The sequence below is a fragment of the Micromys minutus genome (genome assembly GCF_963924665.1).
Source record: "Micromys minutus genome assembly, chromosome: 6".
Taxonomy (NCBI): Eukaryota; Metazoa; Chordata; class Mammalia; order Rodentia; family Muridae; genus Micromys; species Micromys minutus.
In genome coordinates this window covers 29,062,125-29,075,050 of record NC_137975.1, presented here as the reverse complement: position 1 = coordinate 29,075,050, position 12,926 = coordinate 29,062,125, and the positions used below count along the sequence as shown (strand labels likewise).

The following is a 12,926-nucleotide window of genomic DNA, read 5'->3' as shown; positions in this document are numbered from 1 at the left end:
AGACATGGGAAGAAAGCTAGCAGCAGAATTGGCCACTTTTGCGATTTCACAGTTGGCCAGTTTGTGTCTGAATGAAACTTTAAAAGCCACATTCATAACCATCCCTATGCTCCTGTTACTGCTGATTCCCTCAGTGTGTCCAGAACTAGTGAACAGATGCTGCCTGTGTTCATTCTGTCTCCTGGTTTACTTAACGCTGAGAGTTCAGTGGCTCAGTGGCTTTTGAAGAGTGGGCCAAGAACAAACTCAGTTGACAAAGAGATTAATCTCCATTTCTCAAACGATGTGTTTAATGATTGCTTACGGATTCGATCCATTTGCAGTTGGGAGATGTGTGGCATGCTCTCGTCAAAGCTGTTCAGAGAACAGCCATGGGCCACAGACTAACAAAAGCATCTTGCACCGAAATACATGTAAACCGACCACACATGTGAGCCTAGGTTTGCATCACTGAACTTAGAGATCTTGACCGTGAAATGACCAATCAAGCTCTTCAATAGGAGCCAGCTCATATTCCCTTTGCTTTCTTCATGGACGTTAATATAGTGCTAGTTATCTGATGTCTAATTAATGACAATACACTGATTGCCTACCTTTGACTTCTGGTCGTGATGTATGGGGACCCATAGAACAGGCATGAAGTGCACTGAAGCTCGACAGTAGAATTCTTAGCAGGACACACAGCTCATTTAACTACATCACTCGGCATTCTGTCAGCAACTGGGAAAGAAGGGGAATTAAATTGGCATAATGGACAGTGTGTTTATATAAAACTAATCTGATGTCTGCCTGGCATGGGAGCCTTCTTAGTAAATGTGGTATTGTGACCATCACCCAATAAAGAAGAAAAGCCTGGGGCTCCGATGCTACACAGACAGGAGACCATTTAGTTCAATTCCAGTGAAACTGATACACCATCCCAGTACATAGGACCTTCACACCCAAAGAGGGCACACACTTGAGACTCTCAGCAGATGTCACATCCCATTTTCTCCTGGGAAACCTTAACAAGGCAACCCTTTTAGATTCAGAGTTGGATTACTCTTTTTGTCATTGTCACCTCCATGACTGTATCCTTTTCTTCTCTTTGCAATATTTTTAATACTACCTAAAGCAGCACTTGACTAGACCATTGACCCTCTTGGGCTACCCAAGCTATTTCCCAAAGCCAGTAATTTTTGTTCCCACTGTCAACTGGTACCCAAGCCATACACGTGCCTGCTTCTGATTTCAACTTTTTCCAAGTTATCATACTGACAACACATTCTATGGAATAGGACCATGTGATGGGTCAGAGTTAGGGTTTGGCTTTATAGGGGGCTGTAGCAGATATACCAGAGAGTTCTTTGCTCTACCTTAGTTTAACAATTACATCCGGGTCAGCATGTGGCATGAAGGAATGATAGTGTTGGTGACCTTTCTGATTGCAGGTGTGCCAGGAGAGAGGACTGTACCGGGGAAATTCTCTGCAGACACCCCCAGCCTTGCACGCAACAGCTCTGCTGCCTCACCTACACACACTTTCCATGTCACCACAACAAATATCTCCTCAGGTGTGACCATTATGTGGCATGTGTTTTAGGCTATGAGGACCCCAGACTTGAATGCAGCTCTTTTTTTACTCCAGATACTATATTCAAATTTCTCATTTTTTTTATCTTAAGGAGAAAACTGGCAATTAGAAACTTGAAAAATTGTTTGGGGGAGATAAGTGTAATTTTACTACTATTTGTGTAAAGTTCATGACACTGAAGATGATAATATACATTAACAGCTTGTAGCTCTAGGATCAAACCAACTGCCTGAATTTTTCTGGAGAATCCAGAACAGGTAACTCTGTTTCCCTTTTGTGGAAGTGGCTCCTCTAACACTCATTTCACAAAGCTGATCCAAAGGCTTGTGAAATGGAAAGGTTTGGCAAAGTAGATGTAAGAAAGGGGTCAGACCATTTACCTAATTCATATTTAAAATAAGAAGCACTGTAATTCAACAGAAGATGCTAATTTGAGGCAAACTCTTTCTCAGAAAAAATTATACTAAGGAGTGAATGACTTCCCCTTCATGTTGTGACATGACATTTAAAATTACTTGAGATGTGTGTTATGTGAATAGATTTGTACAAAAGTCTTAGACTCACTTTGTTATCTTGGAAACAAATCAATTCAAGTGATCAATTCAAAAGAATCACTTAGCAAATTATCTCAGGTAAAAATTTTTTTTTCCTCAAGCTTTTAGAGAATAAACTCACCACCTTTTACCCTTTCATTCATCTCCTTACAGGTACCAGAATTGCAACACCTACACCATTCGATTCGGACCTTCTAAGCAATGCCACTACAAGATCCACAATAGGTGACAATCTTACCCTCAGTCATGCAGACATACCTTACTACTGCTGGGGATGTCCTCACAGACTTCTTGGCTTTCTCTAGCACAGGCTTCCTTCTTTGTAGAAACTAGAGTTATAATCCTAATGGTCATGGAGCAAGAACCAAACACTGGTGCAGTAAAGGTATAGTTGAGATCCCTAGGAAATAATGTCACTGCCATGCCTCCCAAGAGTTGTGTTTATGAGGAACCACATAAGCAATAGCCATGTCAGTTAGAATGTATTTCTTTGAAGAGAAGTTGTAGTGTGCAAGAGAGTAGTTTTTGTCGAAACCTCTACACTTTTCATTGAGAAAAGTCAGTTTTAGTCAGAGACTGAGGAGAGAGATGAAGATGAAACACCTCTCTGTAGATCTGTGCCAGTGATGTAGTTCGATGGATGTGAGGCTAGTGTTGACAAGCCTAACATCCTCCAAAGATTCTCAACTCTGAGAAGAGTAGCAGAAATCCCCTTAATTACATGGACTCGGACTCCTGCCTTTTCAGTTAAATCATTGCTTCTCCCTCAACCTCTGGTTCTCAACTTGGGGGTTGAACAACCCTTTCACAGGAGCCATCTAATACTGTCAGAAGGCTAGATATTAATGATCATACTGGCAGCAAAAGTATAGTTATAAAGTAGCAACAAAAATAGTTTTATGGTTGGGGGTCACCAGTACATGAGGTATTAGAGGGTTACAGCATTAGGAAGGCTGAGAACCACTGGGTTCAGTGACTTTATTAATACATGATAATTGGTGTGAGATCAACTAGCTGCCTTGGTTTTGTGCTTGGGAAGCATACATAGGTTAAACCTAGGAACAAAGCAGCCTTTATCTATTTATATCATCTGATTAAAAACACAAATAAAACAAAAACACAACATTGCTTTATAGGGGTTATAATTATGGAAATCTAGTTTGCGACAAAAAAAAAGTGAATGAAGACTTAAAATATTAGATTTATACCAAAAAATATGCATATTGCTACAGTTGGGTCTATTGTATACTTTCATGATGATAATTTGTAGTTTGCATGTTTAAGATGAAAATACAATATTAAGCAAGCTGTGTTATGCATTAAGCCTAAGTAAATAGACTTTCCAGTTTATGGAAGGTCTATGAAACAGAGTCTCAAAGATGAGCACAGCGATGTATCTTAAAATAATATCTCAATAATTTGCCTCTTTTTTTAAATCACTATTACAGCTACCACTGAAAAGATGCCATCATGTGGTAAGTTTGTTGACCCAACCAACAGCTGTCTCAGTCACTTCAGAACAGCATCTTAATCCTGTCTCTCTTCCTTCCAAGCTTTCGACCTTTACCCACCTTTTCTATTTCTCATGGTCAGCTCTAAATCTTAAGGGTCCCTACTTCTTTCACTTTTTTCCTGCCCTTGTGGTGAAAACCAAGTCCTTCTCTATGACCAATGTTACCCTTCTGTATCCTTAGGAGTCTCAGCACTCCAGTCAGGGCCCAAGGTCAGCCGCCATTGCTTTATTTTATTAACACGATGTCTCAAGATCAAGTTCCTTTCCCCTCATCATAGCTCACTTCCACTCTTGTCTGGAGTCACATGGAACTTCCTGCATCTTTCTTCTTGACTTTACCTCCCCTGCTTTTCTTCCTCTGTGTTTGGAGTCCTTCTATATCTCTCCTTTTTTGGTGCCAGATTTTGTTTTCTGACACCTTCCTCTACTTGAAAACTCAATCCAAGTCATCTAGAATTCTTCCTACCACTCTGAATAAATGTCTTCCTTCTGCTCTTACATTATTTGCTACCTAATATTATTTTATATTTTTGCTTAGCTCTACTAACGCAGCCCGTGCCTATCTTAGTGTTATACTTCCTTTTTCCAAAAGTCAGTTTTATCTGATTTGTTCCTGCATTCTTATTATGCCAGACAATATTTAAATGTAACTGAGGGCACATATTTTTGTAAGATAAGGAGTAAATAAGCGCTGTAGAGATGGCAAAGTGATTGCCACATAAGCAGAGGACATGAGTTTTGATCCCCAGTATTCCTGTAAAAAGGTGAGCTTGGTGGCAGGTCCCTGTCATCCTATTGCTGGGATAAAGGTACGAGAAGCCTTATGGCTCCTGGTCTGATACTATTGCCAGTTAAGAGACTGTGTCTCATAAAATCAAATCAATAGAAATAGAGAAAGATGCTTGTTGTCAGTCTCTGATTTCCCAACTCCTGTGCATACGTGCATGTGTATTCTCTCATACATGGACAGATGAACATGTTTATATGTACAGATATATATAACACACACATAGAAAAAAATTTAAAAATGGGGATGTAAATTAACAGTTCTTTAAATAAATTTTATAAATAGAAATTTAAATAAATAGAAATTGCTAAAACTAACGAAAAGCATTTATGAAAGATTTATTATCATGAGGAATGATATTCTACATGCAATGAAATGATTGAAAACTTAGGGTCTAGGAATAATTCATAATTAGATAACTAAATAATTTATAAAGACATTAGAGAAAACAAGAGAAGTTATAAACAAGAAATATTTTTCATATGAGTTTATTAGAAGATATAAACACATTTGCGAATTAATTCAACAAGTAGTATTGAATTGTTCACAACAGACTGATATATCATGAACCTCAGTTAACGATCCTGGACAAAATAGACAAGTTGTGGATTCTCATGAACATTACAGTTTAGTAGAAAAGACAGATACCAATCCAGTAATTATCAGAATATAAACTCGGATCCTTTATAGAAGAGAGGATTACAAAATAATGACATAGGGGTACATGGCATATTTCTTTTATTTTTGTCTTTCTGGGGATGTTGTGTTACAACCTATGATGTGTTTTGGTGATATTTTGGTGTCTTATCTCTGTTATGTGCCAATTATTCTTTTACTTTTGCTTGCTGAGTACTGAGCTCATTCCTCTGAAGCCCAAACCACAACTGTTGTAGATCATTTTCTGTACAAGAGAATAAGTTAAGGCATTTGGATCCAATGCAGTCTTATTCATTCTTGATGATGATAACACTAATTTTCTTTTTTTTTTCAGATGAAGCATTTGTAAACTTTACTGTGCATTACAACTATGAAAAAAGTGCTCAGACTTATACAGCAGAACTAAAAGGTGTCGAAAACCTTAAGTGTGAACCTGAGTGTCATGAAAATAAGTTACAAAATTTAACAGAATGCTCACAGAAATATGTTACAATGTCTAATGGCTCCTGTAGTCCAAATAAAACTATACATTTAGATGTACCACCAGGTGGGTGTCAATTTCTTTCTATCTGTGTATTTAGAAAAACAGGGTGATTTCCTGTATATGTTCTGATGTTTCTTCAGGCTAATGTGGTCAGAAAAAGAAACTGAGGGAAAGCAAGTGAGTTTTGACAAGAGTGTGTTTCTTGCTCAGAACCCTAGAAAGCACAGAGAAATATACTTATTTCTTAGGGCTATCATCTGTTTCTCTTATTTTGTTTATAAATAGGTTCCCAATTGATAGGTGGCAGTCCTCACCTTTAATCTCAGCACTTCAGAGGCAGAGGCAGGCAGATATCAGTGCTCTAAGGCAGCCATGGTTTACAGAGTCCTATCCAGACAGCCAAGGATACACATAGAAACCCAGTCTCAAAATAAAAACAAAAAACAAATAACAAAACAAGACAAAAACAAACAACAAAAACCCAAAACAACAACAACTTTAAACCATCAAAAAGCATTTCCTATGTATTAGAAATAGCCTTTTTTGTGTTTTGTGAAATAATTATACAAGAGATTGCTGGTATTTCTTTTTAAATTCAAAATGTTCTCATTAGAGAAAGGAATCTAATGTTTAGTTATGTTAATACCAAAGCTGTGATCTGAGCATGTGGAAGGCAAAGGCAGGAGTGTTTTACATGTTCAAAGACAGCCTAGGCTACACTACAAGTTCTGTGTCAGCCTGAGCTACAGTGTGAGATTACTCCTTGTTTCCAAAACCCAAAACAGATCAACAGAGAGGCATCAAACCCCCCAAAAAATTGTTTTTCAAATGGAAGGATCAACACATTTCTATTAAAATCTGGGGTATGAAGATCATGTTATCTTCCCTAATGAACAACAAATGTCTGAGGTGGCAGACAGACTGCCTGCAAATGGTGACTTCACATTATACAGATATATCCAAACACCACAATATACACATAGTTATGTAATTATATGTCAACTGAAACAAAGACAAATTAAAAATTAGGAGTATGAATAGATCATCAAGAAGTATCAGACCCTGTGAGAGCTTAGACTTCTCCCAGTGAAATTTTATGCTTACAAGACTGGACTTCAAGATTTTAGAGTCTTTAGACGAGAAGGTTCACGTCTCCACACCAGGAACCATAACCTAAGGTCACTTCTACGTTTTCTCCACAGGGACTGACAAGTTTACATTACGTGACTGCACACCAAAAGAAGAAGCTAATACTTCCATCTGTTTGGAGGTGATAACAGAAACCTTTGACTGCGACAGTAAAAAACTTTTATACAAATTCCACTGTGAGCCAGGTACAATTCAGGCAGAGGAGTACTATTATCAGAAGTTATTCCAGATGGGGCTTAAATGTTCTTTCTGTACCCTTGTCCTCCTCACCCACCCTCACTGGTCCACCATAAAGTAGAGTAAAATAAACCTTCTGGCACTGAGAGGAAGTCACAAACGAGACAAATAAAAAGAACAACCCATATTGCAAAAAAAATTAATTAAAACAATCTTTTCGAGTAATGTTATATAATAGACATCTTGAAAGAATGATGAGATATGAACATTAAATGTCAATGGTGCATGCTCTTTTCTGACTGGGCTACCTCACTCAGGATGATATTCTCTAGTTCCATCCATTTGCATAGGAATTTCATGAAGTCATTGTTTCTAGTAGCTGAGTAGTACTCCATTGTGTAAATGTACCACACTTTCTGTATCCATTCTACTGTTGAAGGACATCTCGGTTCTTTTCAGCTTCTGGCTATTATAAATAAGGCTGTTATAAACATGGTGGAGCATGTATCCTTATTATATGTTGGAGCATCTTTGGGGTATATACCCAGAAGTGGAATAGCTGGGTATCCAGGTGGTACTATGTCCACATTCCTGAGGAACCATCAGACTGATTTTCAGAGTGCTTGTACCAGCTTACAACCCCACAACAGTGGAGGAGTATTCCTCTTTCTTCGAATCCCAACCAGCATCTGCTGTCATATGAGTTTTTTTTTATTTTACAACTTTATTTTACAAAACAAAGATAAATGTACAGATTTTAAGCATTTTTGCATAAAATTATACAATACATATTTGTCGGTACTTTTTTTCAGATTTTAAGATAATTTTTACATGAAACTATATGAATATATATATTAAGTCAGTACCTGATTTTTTTAAAGGTTTGATAGTATGCATTGAAAACTTAAGAGTTACAATGAGCATAAAGTACATGTAAAATAAAATGTAACATGGAAATAGTCAAAGTTTTCTTGTTGTGTAAAGTTTTTTTTTGTTTTGTTTTCTTTATTTCTTGGACTTCATACAGTCTGTGAGTTGTTTCTGGGGGAGTGCAAGCCTCTGGGGTTAGCATCCCACTATCAGTGACTGCATATTATCTCAGTTCTTTTGGAACTGGGTTATCTCACTCAGGATGATATTCTCTAGATGCAGCCATTTTTTAAGAATTTGGTTAAGTCATTGTTTCTGGTGGCTGAGTAGTATTCCATTGTGTAAATGTACCACAATTTTTGTATCCATTCATCTTCTGAAGGACATCTGGGTTCTTTCCAGCTTCTGGCTATTATAAATAGAGCTGCTATGAACATTGTGGTGCATATATCTTTGTTGTATATTGGACTGTCTCTGGGGTATATGCCCAGAAGTGGAATAGCTGGGTCTTCAGGTAGTACTATATCCAATTTTCTGAGGTATAGCCAGACTGATTTCCAGAGTGGTTGTATTAGTTTGCAACCCCACCAACAGTGGAGAAGTGTTCCTCTTTCTCTGCAACCTCGCCAGCATCTGCTGTCATCTGAGTTTTGGATCTTGGCCCAGCTGACTGGCATGAGGTAGAATCTCAGGGTTGTTTTGATTTGCATTTCCCTGATGGCTAAGGATGTCCAGCGCTTCCTCAGATGTTTCTCAGCCATTCGATGTTCCTCAACTGAGAACGTTTTGTTTAGCTCTGTACCCCATTTTTAATAGGGTTATTTGATTCTCTGGTGTCTAGCTTTTTGAGTTCTTTGTATACCTTGGATATTAGGCCTCTATCTGATGTGGAGTTGGTAAAGATCTTTTCCCATTCTGTTGGTTGCCATTTTGTTTTCTTGACAATGTCCTTAGCCTTACAGAAACTTTCCAATCTCATTAAGTCCTATTTGTTAATCTTTGACCTTAGAGCTTGAGCCATTGGTGTTTTGTTCAGGAAATTTTCTCCTGTGCCTATGTGTTCTAAGGTTTTCCCTACTTTCTCATCTAATAGTTTCAGTGTATCTGGTTTAATGTGGAGATCTTTGATCCACTTACACTTGAGCTTTGTACAAGGAGATAAGAAAGGGTCTATTTTCATTCTTTTGCATGCTGAGTGCCAGTTGGACCAGCACCATTGGTTGAATAGGCTGTCCTTTTTCGATTGAATGTTTACGGCTCCTTTGTCAAAAATCAGGTGACCACATACATGAGTGCTCATTTCTGGATCTTCTGTTCTATTCCATTGATCCACATGCCTATTATTGTACCAGTTGCATGCATTTTTCAGCACAATTGCCTTGTAATATAGCTTGAGGTCAGGGATAGTGATTCCCCCAGATATTTTCTTGTTGTTGAGGATGGATTTCACTATTCTAGGTCTTTTGTTGTTCCATATGAAATTGCACATTGATCTTTCCAATTCCATGAAGAACTGGGTTGGAATTTTGATGGGGATTGTGTTGAAACTGTAGATTGCTTTTGGTAGGATGGCCATTTTTAAAATGTAGATCTTTCCAATCCATGAGCATGGGAGATCTTTCCATTTTCTGAGATTCTCCTCAATTTCCTTCTTTAGAGGTTTGAAGTTCTTGTCGTACAGGTCCTTAACTTGCTTAGTTAGAGTCACACCACGGTATTTCATAGTTTTTGTTACGATTGTGAAGGGTACTTTTTCGCTAATTTCTTTCTCCACATGTTTGTGCTTTGAGTATAGGAAGGCTACTAATTTGTTTGAGTTAATTTTGTATCCAGCCACTTTGCTGAACTTGTTTATCAGCTGTAGGAGTTCTCTGGTGGAATTTTTGGGGTCCACTATCATGTCCTCGGCAAAGAGTGATGTTTCTATATCTTCCTTTCCGATTTGTATCCCCTTGATCTCCTTTTGCTGTCTAATTGGTCCAGCCAGGACTTCCAGTACTATGTTGAATAGGTAGGGGGAGAGTGGGCAGCCTTGTCGAGTCCCTGATTTTAGTGGGATCCCTTCAAGTTTCCCAATGTTCAGTTTGATGTTGGCTGTTGGTTTGCTGTATATTGCTTATCTTATGTTTAAGTATGGACCTTGGATTCCTGTTCTTTCCAGGACTTTTAACATGAAGGGGTGTTGGATTTTGTCAAATGCATTCTCAGTATCTAGTGAGATGACCATGTGATTTTGTTCTTTGAATTTGTTTATATGGTAGATTACATTGCTGGATTTCCTTATATTAAACCATCCCTGTATCCCAGGGATGAAGCCTACTTGGTCATGATGAATGATCGTTTTGATGTGTTCTTGGATTCGGTTTGCAAGGATTTTGTTGAGTATTTTTGCATCTATGTTCATAAGTGAGATTGGTCTGAAGTTCTCTTTCCTTGTAGGGTCTTTGTGTGGTTTAGGTACAAGGGATATTGTAGCCTCATAAAATGAGTTAGGTAGTATTCTATCTGATTCTATCTTTTGGAATAGTTAGTAGAGTATTGGTCTTATGTCCGCAATAAATGTCTGATTAAATTCGGCACTGAACCTGTCTGGACCTGGGCTTTTTTTGTTTGGGAGGCTTTTGATGACTTCTTCTATTTCTTCAGGTGTTATAGGGTTATTTAGATGGTTTACTTGGTCCTGGTTAAACTTTAGGATCTTGTATCTGTCTAGGAATTCGCCCATTTCCTCCAGATTTTCCAATTTTGTGGAGTATAAGTTTTTGTAGTAGGATCTGATGATTTCTTGAATTTCCTTAGTTTCAGTTGTTATGTCACCACTTTCCTTTCTGATTTTGTTAATTTGTATACTCTCTCTTTGCCCTCTAGTTAGTCTGGCAAGGGGTTTATCAATCTTGTTGATTTTCTTAAAGAACCAACTCTTAGTTTTGTTGATTTTTTCAATGGTTCTTTTTGTTTCTATTTGGTCTCTTTCTGCCCTAATTTTGATTATTTCTTGCCGTCTACTCATCTTGGGTATATCTGCTTCCTTTTGTTCTAGGGCTCTTAGCTGTGCTGTCAGGTTGCTGATGTAAGTTCTCTCCAGTTTCTTTTTGGAAGCACTTAGGGCTATTAGTTTTCCTCTCAGTACTGCTTTCATTGCATCCCATAGGTTTGGGTATGTTGTGTTTTCGTTTTCATTGAATTCTAGAAAGTCCTTAATTTCTTTCTTTATTTCTTATTTGGCCCTGCTATTATTTAACAGAGCGTTGTTTAGTTTCCATATGTACGTAGGCTTTTTGTTGTCTTTGTTGTTGTTAAAGACCAGCCGTAGACCATGGTGATCTGAGAGGATGCATGGGAGTATTTCAATCTTCTTATATGGATTGAGGCTCGTTCTGTGTCCAATTATGTGGTCAATTTTCGAGAAGGTGCCATGGGGTGGTGAGAAGAAGGTGTATTCTTTTACTTTAGGATAATATTTTCTGTATATATCTATTAATTCTAGTTGGTTCAAAGTCTCTGCTAGTTTTTCAGTGTCCTTGTTCAGTTTTTGTTTCCATGATCTGTCCATTGGTGAAAGTGGGGTATTAAAGTCTCCCACTATTATTGTGTGGGGTGAAATGTATTTTTTGAGCTTTAGTAGGGTTTCTTTTATGAATGTGGGTGATTTTTTATTTGGAGCATATATGTTAAGGATTGAGTGTTCCTCCTGACAGATTTCTCCGGTAATGAGTAAAAAGTGTGCTTCCTTTTCTTTCTTTCTTTTTTTTTTTTTGATAACTTTTGGTTGGAAATTTACGTTATTCGAGATTAGAATAGCCACTCCAGCTTGCTTCTTGGGACTGTTTGCTTGGAAGTTTTTTTTTCCACCCTTTTACTCTGAGATAGTGTCTGTCTTTGTCTCTGAGATGAGTTTCCTATATGCAGCAAAAGGCTGGATTTTGTTTATGTATCCAGTCTGATAGCCTATGTCTCTTCATTGGGGAGGTGATTCCATTTATGTTAATAGATATCAAGGAATAGTTGTTTCCTGCTCTTATTGCTTTTGTGGGTTGAATTGTGTCTGTGTCTTTTTCGTCTTTTGGTTTTTATTGTTTAGGAGTTTTCTTGTTTTTACTAGGCTGTATTTTTTCTCATAGTAATGGGTTTTTCACCAATAATTCGTTGTAGTGCTGGGTTTGTGGTCAGATATTCTGTAAATTTTGATTTGTCTTGAAATATCTTCATCTCTCCATCTGTGGTGATTTATAGTTTTGCTGGGTATAGCAGCTTGGGCTGGCACTTGTGCTCTCTTAGGGTATGCATGATGTCTGTCCAGGCTCTTCTAGCTTTCATAGTCTCTGTTGAGAAATAGGGTGTGATTCTTATTGGCCTGCCTTTATATGTTACCTGACCTTTTTCCCTTACTGCTTTTAGTATTCTTTCTTTGCTTTGGGCACTTGGTGTTTTGACTATTATGTGTCGGGAGGAATTTCTTTTCTGGTCCAACCTATTTGGAGTTCTGAAGGCTTCTTTTATGCTCTTGGTCATCTCATTCTTGAGGGTAGGATAGTTTTCTTCTATGATTTTGTTGAAGATATTTACTGTGCCTTTTAGTTGATACTCTTCTCTCTCTTCTATTCCTATTATCCTTAGGTTCAGTCTTCTCATTGTGTGCTGGATTTCCTGGATATTTTGGGTTAGGAGCTTTTTGTTTTTTGCATCTTCTCTGGCTGTTTTGTCTATGTTTACAATGTTGTCTTCTGCCCCCGAGATTCTCTCTTCGATCTCTTGCAATCTATTGGAAATGCTTGCTTCTGTGACTCCTGATTTCTTTTTTAGGTGTTCTACCTCTAGGGTTATCTCTTTTAGTGTTTTTTTTTATTGTGTCAATTTCCATTTTAAATTCCCTCCTCCATTCCCTCGTCTCTTTTTTTGTGTTTTCCACTAGTTCTTTGAGTTTTTTGAGTGTTTTTCATGTTTCCTCTTTAAAAGTTTCTGAATCTTTTTGCTTTTCCTCCCGTTCTTGTTTAAGTATCTCTATCAGCATCTTGAGGTATGATTTTAGGTCTGCATCTTCTTTTTCTGGAGTGTTTGGCATTCTGATGTTTTCTGTTCTGGGAGAGCTGGGTTCTGGTTTTGCCAGGTTTTCTTGTTTTCCTTGGGATATACTCTTTCCCTTTCCTCTTGACATTTTGCTG

General features: G+C 37.8%; 1 protein-coding gene across 1 annotated transcript in view; it reads left to right on the top strand.

Moving 5' to 3' along the window:
- Positions 1 to 12,926, top strand: part of PTPRC (protein tyrosine phosphatase receptor type C) — a gene marked incomplete at its 5' end in the record, with an annotated part of 112,214 nt that overhangs the window by 53,103 nt on the left and 46,185 nt on the right. Inside the window, 5 exons of the mRNA XM_080918155.1 lie at positions 1,431 to 1,553; positions 2,281 to 2,352; positions 3,576 to 3,602; positions 5,419 to 5,631; positions 6,771 to 6,902. Of these exons, the coding sequence (XP_080774281.1) occupies positions 1,431 to 1,553; positions 2,281 to 2,352; positions 3,576 to 3,602; positions 5,419 to 5,631; positions 6,771 to 6,902 (567 nt within the window). The remainder of the gene's footprint in view (positions 1 to 1,430; positions 1,554 to 2,280; positions 2,353 to 3,575; positions 3,603 to 5,418; positions 5,632 to 6,770; positions 6,903 to 12,926) is intronic.